Genomic DNA, 20970 nt, shown 5'->3' on the forward strand with positions numbered 1-20970 from the left:
CCCTGAGGCAGGGGAAGTAATTGCTGTATCTGATAAGTGCCCTGGGTAAGATTTGAGTTAAGAATGGTGATTGAATCTGTCATCTGACATGTCCCCAGAAACACAGCCGGTGGTGCGCGTCCTCCCTGAGTTCGAGGAGCTGTCTTCTCTTTAAAAACTGAGAACTGAGGAGACTGAGGAGAAAGTTGAGCTATGATTGGAGTGAGATGTTGCACTGTCTGCCCCCCCACCAGATCCCACGACTAATATTGTGAAGAGGAGCAGGGGAGTTCTCTCTGATGCTCTGGCCAATATTAACCCCTCATTCCACATCACCTCTGCTCATGATCACATTAAGAACCCCACGCACCCCGGACATTCTCTCTTCCACCTTCTTCCGTCGGGAAAAAGATGCAAAACCTTGAGGTCATAGAATCATAGAATCCCTCCAGTGCAGAAGGAGGCCATTCGGCCCATCGAGTCTGCGCCAACCATAATCCCACCCAAGCCCTATTTCTGTAACTCCACATATTTACTCTGCTAAACCCCTGACACTAGGATCAATTTAGCATGGCCAATCAACCTAACCCACACATCTTTGGACTGTGGGAGGAAACCGGAGCATCCGGAGGAAACCCACGCAGACGCGGGGAGAATGTGCAAACTCCACACAGACAGTCACCCGAGGCTGGAATTGAACCCGGGTCCCTGGCACTGTGAGGCAGCAGTGCTAACCGCTGTGCCACCGTACCGACTCAAGAACAACTTCTTCCCTGCTGCCATCAGAATTTTGAATGGACCTACCTCGTGTTAAGTTGGTCTTTCTCTACACCCTAGCTACGACTGTAACACTACATTCTGCACTCTCTTCTTTCCTTCTTTATGAACGGTATGCTTTGCCTGTATGGCGCGCAAGAAACAATACTTTTCACTATATGCTAATACATGTGACAATAATAAATCAAATCAATCAAATCAAAATCATTGCTGTTTGTGGGATCTTGCTGTGTGTAAATTGGCTGTTACATTTCCTACAACAGGGACTACGCTTCAAAAAGACTTCATTGGCTGTAGAACACCTTTGGATGCTCTTGAAATGCAAGTTCGCTCTTTTTGGAGTCACTTTCTCCTTTTAAAGTTCTAAGTGTCTGGGAGACTGGCTAATTTGTCTGTCAACCCAACTCATTAAGGAACAGCCTTTCAGTCCAAGGATTTTGGGTTGAAGCTTTATTCCAGGACTTGAGAGCGTAATTGAGGGACTGCTGCACTGTCAGAGGTGCTGTGACCAGAGTGAGATATTAACCTCATAACCCTGCCCACCTGTTCAGCTCGGTGTTTGAGATTCTGCAGTGGGGGATGCACTTGGAGTTCCTGCCAATATTCCCTTCTCAAACCACAAATAACACGTTCGTTGGTCGTTCATTTCATCGCTGCTTGTGGGATCTCACTCTGCTCACAATGGCTGCTGCGTTTGCCAAAGCTCAGAGCCAAAGAATTATATTTGAAATGCTTTGAGACATTCCTGAGAGAGGGACAGAGGCGATAAGCTGCTGTTTCGATTCAAATTCCTTCTGTTGGCCCAGGGCCAGGAAAAGGAATCGGAGGAAATCCTCTGGGTTTTAAAAAAAGCCAAGTGGGCGCTCACCCTGTCAGAGACCCAAATTCCTCCCCGCCCTCCCTGTCTCGCGATGGGTCCATCAAAATGTCGATTCTGATTATTGTTCCTTGTGTCTTACAGAGGAAGGTGGCATTTGGCAGTTTCCTGCAGCAGAGCGGGCAGCCAGTGCCCAGGCTTGAGGCCACCACACTCACAGCCCTGGGACATTTGATCTGTGGAATGTCAGTCTCAGAGATGCAGAGGATCAATCCGGAGGAATTCAGGTCAGATATCCACCAAAACAGCCTCCGTCATGGTGATGGAGATGCATGAAGTCTGGTTCAGGGGCGGCACGGTGGCACAGTGGTTAGCACTGCTGCCTCACAGCGCCAGGGGCCCGGGTTCGATTCCGGGCTTGGGTCACTGTGCGGAGTCTGCACGTTCTCCCCGTGTCTGCATGGGTTTCCTCTGGGTGCTCCGGCTTCCTCCAACAGTCTGAAAGACGTGCTGGTTACGTGTGTTGGCCATGCTAAATTCTCCCTCAGTGTACCCGAACAGGCGCCGGAGTGTGACGACTAGGGGAATTTCGCAGGAACTCCATTGCAGTGTTAATGTAAGCCTTACTTGTGACTGATCAATAAACTTTACTTTACATTATTTCAACTTCAACTTCCTTCGTGAATGAAAGTCTCTTTGCCCCTTTTATGGTACTCTGTATCCCTAACAATAAAACCGAGGACTCTGCATGCTTTATTCATAGAATCATAGAATCCCTACAGTGCAGAAGGAGGCCATTCGGCCCATCGAGTCTGCACCGACCACAATCCCACCAGACCCTATCCCCGTAACCCCACATATATACCCTGCGAGTTTCCTTGACACTAAGGGGCAATTTTCCATGGCCAATCATGGAATGTGGGAGGAAACTGGAGCACCTGGAGGAAACCCACACAGACATGGGGAGAATGCGCAAAATCCACACAGACAGTGACCCAAGCCGGGAATTGAACCTGGATCCCTGGCGCTGTGAGGCAGCAGTGCTAACCACTGTGCCACCGTGCCGCCCCCTCTCTCAACCTGTTCTGTCACCTTCAATGAACATGTACACCAACGTTCCTCTGCTCCTTCACGCCCTTTATAATTGTGCCCTGCTATTTTTTAAATGATCTCCCCCCATTTTCTTCCGACCAAAATGAATTGCTTTACATTTCTCCGCATTGATCTTCCTCTAGCACCTGTCCATCTATTCCACCAGCTCATTGATATCCTTTTAAAGTTCAATACTGTCCACCTGTTCACAATCAATCCAAGTTTCCAATCATCTGCTAGTTTTGAATTGTGCTCAACACCATAAGATATTTGGGGAAATAAATATTGATGTCTTGAGGAGTATACATATGACAGAGAAGGAGGTGCTGGAAGTCTTAAAGCGCATCAAGGTAGATAAATCCCCGGGACCTGATGAAATGTATCCCAGGACGTTGTGGGAGGCTCGGGAGGAAATTGCGGGTCACCTAGCCGAGATATTTGAATCATCGATAGTCACAGGTGAGGTGCCTGAAGATTGGAGGGTGACAAATGTTGTGCCTTTGTTTAAGAAGGGCTGCAGGGAAAAGCCTGGGAACTACAGGCCGGTGAGCCTCACATCTATAGTGGGTAATTTGTGAGAAGGTGTTCTGAGAGCCAGGATCTACAGGCATTTAGAGAGCCAATGACTGATTAGAGTCAGTCAGCGTGGATTTGTGAGTGGAAAATTAGTCTAAAATTAGAGGGCTTAGGTTTAAGGTGAGAGGGGAGAGATACAAAAGTGTCCGGAGGGGAAATTCTTTCACACAGAGGGTGGTGAGTGTCTGGAACAAGCTGCCAGAGGCAGTAGTAGAGGCGGATAAAATTTAGTATTTTTAAAAGCATTTAGACAGTTACATGGGTAAGATGGGTATAGAGGGATATGGGCCAAACGTGGGCAATTGGGACTGACTAGCTTAGTGGTAAAAACTGGGCAGCATGGACAAGTTGGGCCGAAGGGCCTGTTTCCATGCTGTAAACCTCTCTGACTATATAGAAGCAGCATTAGGACATTTGGCCCTCAGCAGCCTGCAGTAAGAATCCTGTTGACAATATACTGGTCAGTGTCACTGTGAGCTAGTATACTTTCTCCAGTACACCAGCATCTATCTCATTCATGTATACCTACAGCAGAATAGCACGATGGCTGCAGCATCACAACCAGACTGTTCCCTCACACAATCCAAGAGTCCGAGACACACAGCCCCAAACTGAACCTGACAACAAACTATCGTCAGCCTGTGCGAAATCCCGACTGCAATAAGAGCAATGACATGAATTTGAGTATCAGGCACAGTGGGACTAGAATATCCAGTCCTGTGTTTAATGGGACAGTGTAGGGGAGCTTTACTCGGTATCTAACCCCGTGCTGTACCTGTCCTGGGAGTGTTTGATGAGGACAGTGTAGAGGGAACTTTACTCTGTACTTAACCCCGTGCTGTACCTGTCCTGGGAATGTTTGATGGGGGACAGTGTAGAGGGAGCTTTACTCTGTATCTAACCCCGTGCTGTACCTGTCCTGGGAGTGTTTGATGGGGACATTAGAACCAAGAATGTGAAGCTTTATTTTCACAACACTAAACTTGAATAATTCATAATCAAGTAAATAAAGTATGATGTCAGCGAGGTCTTTCCTTTGCTCAGTAAAACAGAAGAAGTTGTAACAGCTGACTTGCTTTGACACAATGCTGTTTCTACACTGTGTAATTGACTTTTCAATATTGTGCTGTTTACACACGATGTAACTGACTTGCTCTCACTGTTTACACATGTTTCTTCTTTCTGTTCCAGTAAGGCCGTCTTATTCATTGGTGCTTTGAGACTGAGATGCTCTGAAGTTCAGATGGAGGCACTGGCCCAGCTTACCACTCATCCCCAGGCCTTTGGACAGGTCAGCACGTGGGGAGCTGAAATCTTCACTGAAATTGGCTCGATTGCAGGTAACAAGGATTGGATTCTTATTCCCACAAAGAGTGGAATATTGGACACCATGTGACAGCTGTGACATCCCCTCCACATCACATTCCCTCAAAACCATCAATTCATTGTTCTCAGAGAAGAAACTGACCCATATTAACGTATGTTAGAGCTACGCTGTATCTATCCGTGGGCTGTACCTGTCCTGGGAGTGTTTAATGGGGGACAGTGTAGAGGGAGCTTTACCCTGTATCTAACCCCATGCTGTACTTGTCCTGGGAGTGTTTGATAGGGACAGTGTAGAGGGAGCTTTACTCTGTATCTAACCCTGTGCTGTACCTGTCCTGGGAGTGTTTGATGGGGACAGTGTAGAGGGTGCTTTACCCTGTATCTAACCCCGTGCTGTACCTGTCCTGGGAGTGTTTAATGGGGACAGTGTAGAGAGAGCTTTACTCTGTAACTAACCCCGTGCTGTACCTGTCCTGGGAGTGTTTAATGGGGACAGTGTAGAGAGAGCTTTACTCTGTAACTAACCCCGTGCTGTACCTGTCCTGGGAGTGTTTAATGGGGACAGTGTAGAGAGAGCTTTACTCTGTAACTAACCCCGTGCTGTACCTGTCCTGGGAGTGTTTAATGGGGACAGTGTAGAGAGAGCTTTACTCTGTATCTAGATCTTGCCTCGGACAGAGTTTGGTGAATATCAGTGGCAGGGTGAGTTGGGTGACCTTTCCCCGCAGCTATGCAATTTGTTTCTCTGGAGGAACAGAACAAAGCTGCCGGTCTCTGAGAAACGTCTTAGCGGAGATTTTGCAGAATTTAATGAGACATTTACCAGGATGGAGAATGTAATCGCTGAACAATACTGTCAGGGCAGTAGGGCAAATATGGAAGTAGGATAGGAAATATTTCTTTACACGGTGGGTGTGCCATTGGTTAACAGGTTCGTCGACCGCAATGGTGGCATGCTGATTGGCTAGTGGGATTGCGATCATGTGAGCTAGAGAGCCTGTTTTATCACAGGAAGTGGTCACGAAGTGGATAATTATTGGCCTCCTGAGGGCCGCGTTTGGGGTGAGGATGGGAAGGTCACCCGAGGCCTCACCTACCCCTCTTCAAATTGCAGGAAACATTGAGGCATGTGGAGGGTGATTCTGAGAGCATTATCCTCCCCTCACCCTTCCTGCTGGGGGCAGTAAAATTCTGCCCAAGTGTTCGTGACAGGAAGTACCATCAGCGCCAAGCTAGACAACAATGACAGGTCGATCGCACGGTCAATAGCACCTGTCGGAGTTTCACTGTCTCCTTTGAAACTTGCTGGGCAAATTTCAAATTCTGTTCCACTTCCCCAAGGCAAACATCAATTTCAAAAGATTTGAAGTTGGAAATAAAGGACCTTGAATTTCTATAGCGCCTCCCACATCCACAGGACCTTTCCCAGTGCTTTCCCCGCACACACGAATGTTGCATTCCAAATGGCTGTTGTTTTTGCGACAAGCAGATTGTGCACAGCAAGATCCCACAGCAACAGTGGACTGAGCTACAATGGCCACTGTCATCAGGCCAGCTGATTGGCTGCGCATTGGATGATGCTATGCAAGGTCAGAGGTCACTGCTTCTCGAACTCATTGGCTCTCTTTCCATTTACAGCCGGGTTACCCGATATCGCACTGTCGTCACTGGTGGAGCAACAAATTGAAGGGATCACGCCTTCAGCCATCTCTCTGGTCGTCCCCAGCAAATTAGCAGTAAGTCTTCAAATGGTAAACTCGTATTCTCATTGGAAATAGAACCGGGTTAAAAGACAGACTTTCATTTGTATAGCACCTTTCGTGACCTCAGGATGTCCCAGGGCACTTTGCAGCCAATGAAGTACTTTTGCGGTGCAGCCACTATTGTCGTGTGGAAAACACAGCAGCCGATTTGTGCACAGCAAGATCCCACAAACAGTAAAGTGCCAATGACAGGATCAGTTGTAGTGAGGTTCAGTCAGTTGGCATGAGGCTCCTTCCCTTGCACATGCTCTGCCTAGGTCACGCCAACCTTCAAACCCAATCATTCTCATCAGCGAACCTCCTGACTGTATTTGTGCCATTAATGTATTAAACTGTGCCATCAATGTCCTCAATAACTGAGCGTGCAAGGCTTTCTGGAGTATTGAACTCCAACGATTCCCAATCCACTCAGTGAAGAAACATCTCTTCTCACTCCTTGCTTATTAGTAAAGGAATCGGAGGACAGATAAGGATAGTTTTTTTTACCTTCAGTGAGTTGTGATCTGGAAAGCGCTCCCTGAAGGGCGGTGGCAGCAGATTCAACAGTAACTTTCAAATGGGAATTGGAGAAATAATTGATGGGGAAAAGTTTACAGGGCCATGGGGATAGAACCGGACAGGGAATGGAATTAATTCGATAGCTCGACCAACGGACTGGCATTGGCACAATGGGCCAAATGGCCTCTTTCTGTCTTGTATGATTCTAAGATTCTGACAATTGCCCAATCATCCAGGTCCCTTCCACTCTGACTGAAGGGGGTGAAAGGTTATCAGGGATAGGTGGGAATGTGGAGTTCGGGTTAATCAGATCAGCCACAATCTTATTGAAGGACAGAGTGGATTCTCAGAATCGCACAGTGCAGGAGAGACCCTTCAGCCCATCGAGTCTGCACCAACACAGGAGAAACACCTGACTTCCCACCTAATCCCACTTGCCAGCACATGGCCCATAGCCCTGAATGTTATGATGTGCCAAGAGCTCATCCAGATACTTTTTAAAGGATGTGAGGCAACCCGCCTCCACCACCCTACCAGGCAATCTCCTCTGCACCCTCTCCAGTGCAATCACATCCTTCCTATAATGTGGCCAGAACTGCACACAGTGCTCCAGCTGTGGCCTCACCAAAGTTCTATCCAACTCCAACATGACTTCCCTGTTTTTGTAATCTATGTCTCGATTGATAAAGGCAAGTCATAGGTCATAGAGGTTTACAGCCTGGAAACAGGCCCTTCAGCCCAACTTGTCCATGTCGCCCTTTTTTTAAAAAAACCCCTAAACTAATCCCAATTGCCCGCATTTGGCCCATATCCCTCTATACCCATCGTACCCATGTAACTGTCTAAATGCTTTTTAAAAGACAAAATTGTACCCACCTCTACTACTACCTCTGGCAGCTTGTTTCAGACACTCCACCCTGTGTGTGAAAAAACTGCCCCTCTGGACACTTTTGTATCTCTCCCCTCTCACCTTAAACCTATGCCCTCTAGTTTTAGACTCCCCTACCTTTGGGAAAAGATATTGACTATCTAGCTGATCTGTGTCCCTCATTATTTTATAGACCTCTATAAGATCACCCCTCAGCCTTCTACGCTCCAGAGAAAAAAGTCCCAGTCTATCCAGCCTCTCCTTATAACTCAATCCATCAAGTCTCGGTAGCATCCTAGTAAATCTTTTCTGCACTCTTTCTAGTTTAATAATATCCTTTCCATAATAGGATGACCAGAACTGTACACAGTATTCCAGGTGTGGCCTTACCAATGTCTTGTACAACTTCAAGACATTCCAACTCCTGTATTCAATGTTCTGACCGATGAAACCAAGCATGCTGAATGCCGCCTTCACCACTCTGTCCACCTGTGACTCCACTTTCAAGGAGCTATGAACATGTACCCCTAGATCTCTTTGTTCTAACTGAGTAAGTCCTGCCCTGGTTCAATCTACCAAAATGCATCACCTCGCATTTGTCTCAATTAAACTCCATCTGCCATTCGTCAGCCACAAGTGTCCCATATGCCTTATTCGCCACCCTACTAACAGGTCCTTCCATCTTCAGAGATCTGTGCACAAACACGCCAAGGTCCCTTTGTTCCACAGAACTTCCTAGAGTCATGCAATTCATTGAATACTTTCTTGTCAAATTACCCTTCCAAAGTGTTTCACCTCTCACTTTTCAGGGTTAAATTCCATCTGCTACTTGTCTGCCTATTTGACCATCCTGTCTGTATCTTCCTGTAGCCCAAGACAATCCGCCTCCCTGTTAATCACCCGACCAATCTTCGGATCATCCACAAACTTACGAGTCCTACCCACCACACAGTCATTTATGTTGTTTATATAAATGACGATTAATAGGGGGCCCAGCACAGATCCCTGTGGTACACCACAGGACAATGGTTTCCAGTCACTAAAGCAGCCTTCTGTCATCACCCTCTGCCTCCTACAACTGAGCCAATTTTGAATCCACTTTATCAAATTACCCTGAATCCCATGTGAATTTGTCTTTTTTATATGTCTCCCCTGTTGGACCTTATCAAAGGCTTTTGCTGAAATCCATATGAACTACATCGACTGTACTACCCTTGTCTACACGCCTGGTCACCTCCTCAAAAACTTCAATCAAATTTGTTAGGCCTCACCTCCCTCTGTTGAAGCCATGCTGACTATCCCTGATCAAACCTTGCCTTTCCCTGATGAAGCCTTGCCTTTCCCCGATCAAACCTTGCCTTTCCCTGATCAAAGCTTGCCTCTCCCAGATCAAAGCTTGCCTCTCCCAGATCAAAGCTTGCCTCTCCCAGATCAAAGCTTGCCTCTCCCAGATCAAAGCTTGCCTCTCCCAGATCAAAGCTTGCGTCTCCCAGATCAAAGCTTGCGTCTCCCAGATCAAAGCTTGCGTCTCCCAGATCAAAGCTTGCCTCTCCCAGATCAAAGCTTGCCTCTCCCAGATCAAAGCTTGCCTCTCCCAGATCAAAGCTTGCCTCTCCCAGATCAAAGCTTGCCTCTCCCAGATCAAAGCTTGCCTCTCCCAGATCAAAGCTTGCCTCTCCCAGATCAAAGCTTGCCTCTCCCAGATCAAAGCTTGCCTCTCCCAGATCAAAGCTTGCCTCTCCCAGATCAAAGCTTGCCTCTCCCAGATCAAAGCTTGCCTCTCCCAGATCAAAGCTTGCCTCTCCCAGATCAAAGCTTGCCTCTCCCAAATCAAACCCTGCCTCTCCCAAATCAAACCCTGCCTCTCCCAAATCAAACCCTGCCTCTCCCAGATCAAACCCTGCCTCTCCCAGATCAAACCCTGCCTCTCCCAGATCAAACCTTGCCTTTCCAAGTAGAGATAGATTCTCTCCTTCAGAATTTTCTCCAATAGTTTCCCTACTGCTGATGTGAGACTCACTGGTCTGTAGTTCCCTGGTTTACCTCTACAACACTTCTTAAATAGAGGAACCACATTAGCTGTTGGCCCACTCGAGGGGCCGAATGGCCTACTCCCGCTGCTATTCCAGTCTGATTACAAATTGCGAAAGAGGTTTCTCAGTTGCAAGACAATGGAAGGTGCTGTTTGGTCTCTAATATTCTGCTCTTGTCTCCTGCCCCCCCCCCCCCCCCGCCCCCCCCCACCCCCTCTCCCGGCAGGTTGTGTTCAGCACCAATCAGCTGTCCTCCTTCAGCAGCGCCCAGGCCTCGGCTGTAACCAGCAAGCAGTTTGAGAAGCTGAGTCTGGAGCAGAGGCGGGCAGTCAGCGCTGCACAGTATGATGGAGAAATTCATCAGGAACAGAGAGGTACGTGCGATACACCGATCCCCAGGGTTTGACCAGCTTGGGCACACTCTCAATGATCCATTCTCAGGATGTGGGCATGGCTGGCTCGACCAGCATTTATTGCCCATCCCTAATTACCTCTTGAGGAGGTGGTGGGTGAGCTGCCTTCTTGAACTGCTGTAGTCCATGTGGTGTAGGTACACCCACAGTGCTGTTAGGAATTTGACCCAGCGACAGTGAAGGAACAGTGATACGTTTCCAAGTGAGTGAATTGGAGGGGAACTGGCAGGTGGTGGTGTCCCCATCAGTCTGCTGCCCTTGACCCTACAGGGGGCAGAGGTCAGGGGTTTGGAAGGCGCTTTTGAAGCTTGTGTGGAATCTAAAATTCAGGAATCTGTCACTGGAGCCACATTGCATTGAAAATCAATTTCTGGATCCGATCTGAGGTTTACCACTGGTCCGTGTCCTGAGATATCCATCTGGGAATGTCGAAACTCATCCGCACAGCGCGGATATAAAGCCCACTTTTCTTTCACTTTGTGTCTCTTGCTGTAGAAGGTTTTGATGAATTAGCGTGGTGATTTAACAATGTAGACTGAGGGATAAATATTAGCCAGGACACGGAAGAGACCCTTCATTGAAGTAGTGATCTTTTACATCCAGATCTCAGACTAACATCGCTAGCTCCCGCAGCATTCCCTCAGTACTGCACTGTGGCGTCAGCATGGATTACGTACTCCAATCTCCAGGGTGAATCTTGAACCCACGCCCTCAGATTGTGTTGCTGACATTCACTGAGTCCACCAGGAAAATGGCCACTCCCAGGACAGATGGAAGGCAATAGGAGCTGGACTAGGCCTCAAGCCTGCTTCATCATACAGTCACCTTCGACTCCGCACCATATCCCCGTATGTTAGTGACCAAAAATCTATCACCCACAGTCTCGGTGACTGAACCATTTTGGATGGAGAATTCCAAACTTTCACCATCTTCTGAGTGAAGAAATCTCCTCTCATCTCAAATTTAAACGGCCTTGCCCTTATTCTAAAACTATGGCCTTTGGTTTCAGACATTCCAGTAAGAAGTCTCACAACACCAGGTTAAAGTCCAACAGGTTTATTTGGTAGCACAAACTTTCGGAGCGCTGCTCCTTCTTCAGGTGAGTGGGAGTTGTGTTCACAAACAGGGCATATAAAGGCACAAACTCAACTTACAAGATAATGGTTGAAATGCGAGTCTTTACAGGTAATCAAGTCTTAAAGGACAATGCGAGTGGAGAGAGGGTTAAGCACAGGTTAAAGAGATGTGTATTGTCTCCAGCCAGGACAGTTAGTGAGATTTTGCAAGCCCAGGCAAGTCGTGGGGGTTACAGACAGTGTGACATGAACCCAAGATCCCGGTTGAGGCCGTCCTCATGTCTGCGGAACTTGGCTATCAGTTTCTGCTCAGCGATTCTGCGTTGTCGTGTATCGTGAAGGCCGCCTTGGAGAACGCTTACCCGAAGATCAGAGACTGAATGTTCCCCGACAGGAAGGGAACACTCTTGCCTGGTGATTGTCGAGTGGTGTTCATTCATCTGTTGTCGTAGCGTCTGCATGGTCTCCCCAATGTACCATGCCTCGGACAATGTGCCATACCATTCAGACACTCCAGTCAGGGAATGCAGCCTCACCTTCTTCACCAATTGCTGAACCTTTTTGGGGGAGGAGAGGAACTGAATTTAATATTAAATATTATCTCTCTTTAAACTTACAGGCAAGAACCATGCAGCCCTATCCGCCTCGATCAAACTGGTTGCTTTGTTCCCGTGTCTGCCTATCACCTATTACCTTGCGGAGAGCTGGACCTGAAGTCCCTTAAAATGGATTGACATCAGTTTGGGATTCTAATATTTTATTTGTATTTGAAAGTAAATAAAAATTGGACTGAAATAGTTTTAGTAGTTGACTGTTTTCATGGGATGTGGGTGTCGCTGGCTAGGCCAGCATTTATTGCCCCCTCTTACTGGGAGTGAGCCGCCATCTTGAACCGCTGCACTCCATGTGGTGTAGGGACAGAATTCCAGGATTTTGGTCCAGCGACAGTGTCTTAACGACGATGTATTTCCAAGTCAGGATGGTGAGTGGCTCGGAGGAGAACTTGGAGGTGGTGGGTTCCCATGTGTCTGCTGCCCTCGTCCTTCTAGATGGTAAAGGTTGCAGGTTTGGAAGGTGCTGTCGCAGGAGCCTTGGTGAGTTGCTGCAGTGCATCTTGTAGATAGTACACACTGCTGCTACTGAGTGTCACTGGTGGAGGGATTGAACGTTTGTGGATGGGGTGCCAATCAAGCGGGCTGCTTTGTCCTGGATGGTGTCAAGCTTCTTGAGTGTTGATGGAGCTGCACCCATCCAGGAAAGTGGGGAGTATTCCATCACACTCCTGACTTGTCCCTTGTAGATGGTGGACAGACTTTGGGGAATCAGGAAATTAGGTACTTGCTGCAGAATTAGAACATGTAGAACAGTACAGCACAGAACAGGCCCTTCGGCCCATGATGTTGTGCCGAGCTTTATCTGAAACCAAGATCAAGCTATCCCACTCCCTATCATCCTGGTGTGCTCCATGTGCCTATCCAATAACCGCTTAAATGTTCCTAAAGTGTCTGACTCACTATCACTGCAGGCAGTCCATTCCACACCCCAACCACTCTCTGCGTAAAGAACCTACCTCTGATATCCTTCCTATATCTCCCACCACGAACCCTATAGTTATGCCCCCTTGTAATAGCTCCATCCACCCGAGGAAATAGTCTTTGAACGTTCACTCTATCTATCCCCTTCATCATTTTATAAACCTCTATTAAGTCTCCCCTCAGCCTCCTCCGCTCCAGAGAGAACAGCCCTAGCCCCCTCAACCTTTCCTCATAAGACCTATCCTCCAAACCAGGCAGCATCCTGGTAAATCTCCTCTGCACTCTTTCCAGCGCTTCCACATCCTTCTTATAGTGAGGTGACCAGAACTGCACACAATATTCCAAATGTGGTCTCACCAAGGTCCTGTACAGTTGCAGCATAACCCCACGGCTCCTAAACTCCAACCCCCTGTTAATAAAAGCTAACACACTATAGGCCTTCTTCACCGCTCTATCCACTTGAGTGGCAACCTTTAGAGATCTGTGGATATAGACCCCAAGATCTCTCTGTTCCTCCACAGTCTTCAGAACCCTACCTTTGGCCCTGCAATCCACATTTAAATTAGTCCTACCAAAATGAATCACCTCACATTTATCAGGGTTAAACTCCATTTGCCATTTTTCAGCCCAGCTTTGCATCCTATCTATGTCTCTTTGCAGCCTACAACAGCCCTCCACCTCATCCACTACTCCACCAATCTTGGTGTCATCAGCAAATTTACTGATCCACCCTTCAGCCCCCTCCTCTAAGTCATTAATAAAAATCACAAAGAGCAGAGGACCAAGCACTGATCCCTGTGGCACTCCGCTAGCAACCTGCCTCCAGTCCGAAAATTTTCCATCCACCACCACCCTCTGTCTTCGATCAGACAGCCAGTTACCTATCCAATCGGCCAACTTTCCTTCTATCCCACACCTCCTTACTTTCATCATAAGCCGACCATGGGGGACCTTATCAAACGCCTTACTAAAATCCATGTATATGACATCAACTGCCCTACCTTCATCAACACACTTAGTTACCTCCTCAAAAAATTCAATCAAATTTGTGAGGTACGACTTGCCCTTCACGAATCCGTGCTGACTATCCCGGATTAATCCGCATCTTTCTAAATGGTCGTAAGTCCCATCCCTAAGGACCTTTTCCATCAATTTACCAACCACCAAAGTAAGACTAACCGGTCTATAATTACCAGGGTCATTTCTATTCCCTTTCTTAAACAGAGGAACCACATTCGCCACTCTCCAGTCCTCTGGCACCATCCCCGTGGACAGTGAGGACCCAAAGATCAAAGCCAAAGGCTCTGCAATCTCATCCCTTGCCTCCCAAAGAATCCTAGGATACATTTCATCAGGCCCAGGGGACTTATCGACCTTCAGTTTATTCAAAACTGCCAATACATCCTCCCTCCGAACAACTATTTCCTCCAGCCTATTAGCCTGTAACACCTTCTCTTCCTCAAAAACATGGCCCTTCTCCTTGGTGAACACTGAAGAAAAGTATTCATTCATCACCTCGCCTATCTCTACTGACTCCATACACAAGTTCCCACTACTGTCCTTGACCGGCCCTAACCTCACCCTGGTCATTCTTTTATTCCTCACATAAGAGTAAAAAGCCTTGGGGTTTTCCTTGATCCGACCCGCCAAGGACTTCTCATGTCCCCTCCTAGCTCTCCTAAGCCCCTTTTTCAGCTCATTCCTTGCTAACTTGTAACCGTCAATCGAGCCATCTGAACCTTGTTTCCTCATCCCTACATAAGCTTCCCTCTTCCTTTTCACAAGACATTCCACCTCTTTCGTGAACCATGGTTCCCTCACTCGGCCATTTCCTCCCTGCCTGACAGGTATGTCCCTGATAGGTATGTCCCTATCAAGGACACCCAGTATTTGTTCCTTGAAAAAGTTCCACTTTTCATTAGTGCCTTTCCCTGACAGTTTCTGTTCCCATCTTATGCCCCCTAATTCTTGCCTAATCGCATCATAGTTACCTCTCCCCCAATTGTAGACCTTGCCCTGCCGTACGGCCCTATCCCTCTCCATTGCAATAACAAAAGACATCGAATTGTGGTCACTATCTCCAAAGTGCTCTCCCACAACCAAATCTAACACTTGGCCCGGTTCATTTCCCAGTACCAAATCCAATGTGGCCTCACCTCTTGTCGGCCTATCCACATATTGTGTCAGGAAACCCTCCTGTGCACACTGCACAAAAACTGCCCCATCCGAACTATTCGACCTACAAAGGTTCCAATCAATATTTGGAAAATTCCCAGCCTCTGACTGTTCTGGTCGCCAAAGTATTTATATGGCTGGGTCCAGTTGAGTTTCTGGTCAATGGTAACCCCCAGGATGTTGACAGTGGGGGATTCAGCGATGGTAATGACATTGAATGTTAAAGGGTGATAGTTAGAGTGTCTCTTGTTGGAGAAGCTCATTGCCTGGCACTTATGTCGCCCAAATATTACTTCTTAGTCTAAACCAGGTTGCCCAGGTCTTGCTCCATGTCACATCAACCACATCAGTATCTGAGGAGTCGCGAATGGTGCTGAACATTGTGCAATCATCTCCACTTCTGACCTTATGATAGAAGGAAGGTCATTGATGAAATAGTTGAAGATGGTTGGGTCCAGGACACTAACCCTGAGGAACTCCCGCAGTGATGTCCTGGAGCTGAGATGATCGACCTCCAACCACCACAACCATCTTCTTTTGTGCCAGGTATGATTCCGAGGGAGTTTTCCTCCTGATTCCCATTCTCCAGTTTTGCTGGGACTTTTTGATGCCACACTTGGTCAAATGCTTTTTCAATATCGAGGGATTTTTAAATTCATTCCTGGGACATGGGCGTCACTGGCTAGGCCAGCATTTATTGCCCATCCCTAGTTGACTTTGGAGGGCAATTGAGAGTCAACCACATTGCTGTGGCTCTGGAGTCACATGTAGGCCAGACCGGGTAAGGACGGCAGATTTCCTTCCCTAAAGGACATTAGTGAACCAGATGGGTTTTTCTGACAATCGACTCATGGTCATCAGTAAATTCTTAATTCCAGATTTGTTTTTATCAAATTCAAATTCCACCATCTGCCGTGGCGGGATTCGAACCCGGGTCCCCAGAACATTAGCTGAGTTTCTGGATTAATAGTCTGGCGATAAAACCACTGGGCCATCGCCTCCCCTGTGTCACTCTAAGCTCATCTGTGGTGTTCAGCTCTTTGGTCCATTGTAATGAGGTTAGGAGCTGGATTGACCCTGGAGGAACCCAATCTGAGCATCAGCGCGCAGTTTATTGCTGAGTAAGTGTCTCTTGATAGCACAGTTGACCCCTTCCATCGCTGTGCCGATGATGGAGTGCAGACTGCTGGGACGAAAACTGACTGGAATGGTTTGCTTTCTGTGGTCAGGATGTGTCTGGATGCCAATTTTGTAGCAGTACTGGAACAGTCTGGCTAGGGACATGCCTAGTGCAGGAGATGATGTGGAGGTGCCGGCGTTGAATTAATGCAGGAGTACAAGTCTTCAGCACAATTCCTGGGATGTTGCTGGGGCCCGTAGCCTTTGCTGTACATTTATTTGCCTTTACTTACATTTCAGACTGATTTGAAGCATTTAAAACTCCAGGACTGAAGGGTCAGTGTCCAAGCCATTCTCTTCAGAAGCTATTGGAATCTGCAGGTTTTCCACAGGAATTCCTGTTTTGTTCCCCTTAATTCTTAGCGTACGGTGAATTTTCTGTTTCAGTCGCTTTTGAGATTATTGTTCTTCCTCACAGCTGGTGACCTTGTTGTCTTTGTAACACAACTCCCAGGGTTCCCGCATGTGTTAGTCGCTGTTCAATAGCACAGGGCTGGGAAGTGACAGCAGCAGCAAGTTGTATTTTATATATAACCACAAAACATCCCAAAGCGTTTTACAAGAGCATAAATCAGCTAAAGTTCGACACCAAGCCACATATAGTGATGTTAGGATAGGTGGCCAAAGCTTTGGACAGGTGAATCATAGAAACCCTACAGTACAGAAAGAGGCCATTCGGCCCATTGAGTCTGCACCGACCACAATCCCACCCAGGCCCTACCCCCATATCCCTACATATTTTACCCGCTAATCCCTCTAATCTACACATCTCGGGACACTAAGGGGCAATTTTAGCATGGCCAATCAACCTAACCCGCACGTCTTTGGACTGTGGGAGGAAACCGGAGCACCCGGAGGAAACCCACGCAGACACGAGGAGAATGTGCAAACTCCACACAGACAGTGACCCAAGCCGGGAATCGGAGGGGGGGTGGGGAGTGTGGCTGGGCTGTTTCCAGAAAACAGAGAAATCTCCCCGCAGTCCCACAGGAAGCAGAGGAACCAAACAAACAGCCTCGCTGCTGATGGGAATGTCGCAATGCTCAACACAACATAATCTGCAAAATACATCGAGGCTCAGCGCTGCTAAACAACATCTTACATTAGAGAGTGTGAACACACGGATACACACACACACACCCAGAGGCACACCAATACATATATATACACAGACATACAATATACACACACATACATGTACACACATACACGCATGCACATCCATACATATCGATACATATGCATGCACATAGATACATATACACAGATATACACGCATGCACTGAAAAATACATATATTCAGATACACATGCACGCACACAGATACATATAAACAGACAAATGCATGTGCACAGGTACATATACACAGATACACACACATGGACATGCACACAAATACATACATATACACAGACACATGCACAGATACACATATACACAGATACTCTGGTATATACATATACACACATATATGTATAGACATATACAGACATACACAGGCACACCAATACACACACACATTATATATACATACAGGCAGAGACACAAACAGAAGCAATTGCAGATAGACACACATGCAGAAATACATACAGATGCATGCACACACGCACTGACATGGGGGGAGACAGTTGCATAGTGGTAATCGCATGGGTCCAGTAATCCAGTGTTAAGGTCAATGCTCCGGGGGACACGAGTTCAAATCCCACCACAGCAGCTGGTGGAATATAAACTCAATTTTAAAGCTGGAATTTAGAGCTATCACTGATTGTTACTCAGCAGCGCAGACACGAGAGGCCAGAGTTTATCCCGTATCCGCATCGCTGCCTCAGGAACTAGCCATTCCCTTGGGGTGAAGGGCACACTGTCTCTTCCACAGTCCCCATAACCAATCCTCTGCACACTGGCTGGGAGGCTGCAGAGGAACTGGCCCTGAGTTCAGGGAACATCCCGCCAAGCCTATGAGTTGTGCGCATTATTTAAAAAAATAAAGACAGGAGAAGTATGAAACAAGTGTTCACCTTAGAGGTAACGCCATAATAAATACACTGTGGGGGGAAAAACCCATCTGGTTCACTAATGTCCTTTTGGGAAGGAAATCTGCCACCCTTACCCGGTCTGGCCGACATGTGACTCCAGAGCCACAGCAATATGGTTGACTCTTAACTGCCCTGGCAAACCACTCAGTTCAAGGAATGGGCAGCAAATGCTGGCTTCACAGTGCCGCTTGCCTCTCGTGGACAAATACCTTTCAAAAAAAGGAGAGGCAGAGATGCACTCAGACACGTAGAGGAACAGATAGACAGTCAGACACACAGAGCAACAGAGACAGACAGCCCCAGATATGGATACACAGACAAAAACACGTGAAACTAAGTACGTGTTCAGAGATCCACACAGACACATACAGACACACAAATACACATTCAGATATACTGATGTATACATGAGGCAACAGGGCGGCACGGTGGCACAGTGGTTAGCACTGCTGCCCCACAGCACCAGGGACCCGGGTTCGATTCCCAGGTTGGGTCACTGTCTGTGTGGAGTTTGCACATTCTCCCCATGTCTGCGTGGGTTTCCTCCGGGTGCTCCGGTTTCCTCCCACAATCCAAAGATATGCGACTTAGGTGGATTGGCCGTGCTAAATTATCCCTTAGTAGCAGGGGGACTAGCCAGGGTAAATGCATGGGGTTTTGTGGGATTGGGGGCGGTGCAGACTCGATGGGCCGGGTGGTCGTCTTCTGCACTGTGGAAGTCTATGAAAAGCTCTATCTATGAGCTGCATGGGTGAACTTGTACACACACATGCCACACAGCCCCTTTAGACTTGTGCTGACTGTGCCAGGATAAAGACGTGTTAATAAAGTGTTCCAGTTTGTTCACTACCACTGACTTCATGGTTTATTATTAGTCCCAATAGCAGAGCTCATAAATAACAATCTTGAAGCATGGTCAGTTTGTGAAATCACTGGGTGAATTAGCCAGTTTTAATCCCATCATTGTCTCACATGCACCTTATCCAGTGGCAGGTCACTCGTTAATGACCAGGGAATGCGCACCCAGACTAATAGCTTTCAAACTCCTTCCTGAAAGTTGCAGGAAAGGAGAATTGGGAGCAGTTACTGGGTCAGACTTAGTTCGAAAGTTTCCAGTCCTCCAGCCACTCTTGCGGAGCTGATATCTACGCATTTCCTCTGGAGCTTTGAGTGTGTCTAACAAGTGAATTAATGTTAACAAACGCCGGAACTGCCTCACGTGACGCAGACTCGACTCCAATGCAAACTAATATTGTGAGCGAGGAACACAATTCCTGAGGAATTAATCATTTCACAGCCTCCTTGAGCCCAGTTGCCACCCCCTCACCTCCTTTCACTTAAACACTCTGCCTTATTCTACATTCCATTTGTACTTCTGTGTCTTACTTTTTCAAACTTTCTCACCCTCTTAATCTCTCTATCCATTCTCCTTGTGTTTGCTTTTCCCCTTGTCTCTCTCCAAAGATGTGTGAGTTAGATTGATTGGCCATGCTAAATTGATGTCAGGGGGATTAGCAGGGTAAGTAGGTGGGTTACGGGGATAGGGTATGGGTGGACTGAATGGCCTCCTTCTGCCATGTGAAGATTCTATGATTCTCTTTGTATTTCTCTCTTTTCTAAGTATCTCTGTGTGTTTGTCACTCTCTGTCTTGCTTCCTGTGTCTGTTTTACGTCCCCCCTCCGCCTGCTCTTTCTGTCTCGCCTTCCTTTCCCTTTCTTTATCACGCTTTGGTAAGTGCTGAGAGTGAAGTGGGGTGGTCCTAGGCGAGTGGGCTGGCTTGACAAAGGATAAGTGGGACAGGGACAGGAAACGTTCCACTTCCTTTACCAGGAGCAGTGGAATTGAGCCTAAAAAGACCGAAACCAGCCGAAAATGTCTCCGACAGAATGTCCCCTTTTTTGAAGAAAGGCTCAACAGCAACGCGGTGAGCTGTCCTGAGAGAAACTGAGAGGGAAACACGGGAATCCGAAAGGAGTGGAACAGAGATTCCAATCAAGCCAACTGAAGGTTAAATTCATGTGTTTTTTAGCGGTGGGGAATCTCAGTTGCTGAGTGGGGCTGATGCTGAACATTGGTGAGAGCACAAGTTAATTTAATCATTGAAGTAATTTCTTTAATCAGTTGAAGTGGTAGATGTGTTGTTGAAAATGGAGAATTCAGCAATCTTTCTCTGTTGGACTCGGTCTGTTTAATCAAATTGGCAGCAATGTCACTTTGAACAAAGCCTAGGTTCTGCGAAATGTCTAACAAATTCATTCAAAGTTATGTTTACTAAGGGGATCGTTTCCAATTCTTTTCAAAGGACAGATTTGTTTAGTCACCAGTGTCTTGATGTAAAGGGTTTGCGGAATAGGATCACATACAAATTAGGAGCAAGAGGAGGCCACTCAGCCCCTCGAGCCCTGCTCCGCCATTCAAGAAGATCATGGCTGATCTGAATGTAATCTCAACCCCACATTCCTGCTGACCCCCCAATAACCATTCAACCCCCTTTGCTTATCAAGAATCTATTTAACTCTGCCTTAACAACATTCAAAATTCTGCTCCTACTGCCTTTAGAGGAAGAAAGACTCACTACCCACTACAGATGGAGTTTAATCCGGATAAATGCGAAGTGATGCATTTTGGAAGAAATAATGTAGGGAGGAGTTATACAATAAATGGCAGAGTCATCAGGAGTATAGCAAGTCAGAGGGACCTAGGTGTGCAAGTCCACAAATCCTTGAAGGTGGCAACACAGGTGGAGAAGGTGGTGAAGAAGGCATATGGTATGCTTGCCTTTATAGGACGGGGTATAGAGTATAAAAGCTGGAGTCTGATGATGCA

At 47.2% G+C, this 20970-nt stretch overlaps 1 protein-coding gene across 1 annotated transcript in view; it reads left to right on the forward strand.

Moving 5' to 3' along the window:
- LOC144480468 (stereocilin-like) overlaps positions 1 to 12010 on the forward strand; it is a 22908-nt gene extending 10898 nt beyond the window's left edge. The window contains exons 5-9 of the mRNA XM_078199920.1: positions 1718 to 1860; positions 4433 to 4581; positions 6206 to 6303; positions 9956 to 10103; positions 11838 to 12010. Coding sequence (XP_078056046.1) covers positions 1718 to 1860; positions 4433 to 4581; positions 6206 to 6303; positions 9956 to 10103; positions 11838 to 11932 — 633 coding nt within the window. The 3' untranslated portion in view covers positions 11933 to 12010. The remainder of the gene's footprint in view (positions 1 to 1717; positions 1861 to 4432; positions 4582 to 6205; positions 6304 to 9955; positions 10104 to 11837) is intronic.
- Positions 12011 to 20970: the final 8960 nt, after the last annotated feature.

Source organism: Mustelus asterias, chromosome 29 (genome assembly GCF_964213995.1).
Source record: "Mustelus asterias chromosome 29, sMusAst1.hap1.1, whole genome shotgun sequence".
Taxonomy (NCBI): domain Eukaryota; kingdom Metazoa; phylum Chordata; class Chondrichthyes; order Carcharhiniformes; family Triakidae; genus Mustelus; species Mustelus asterias.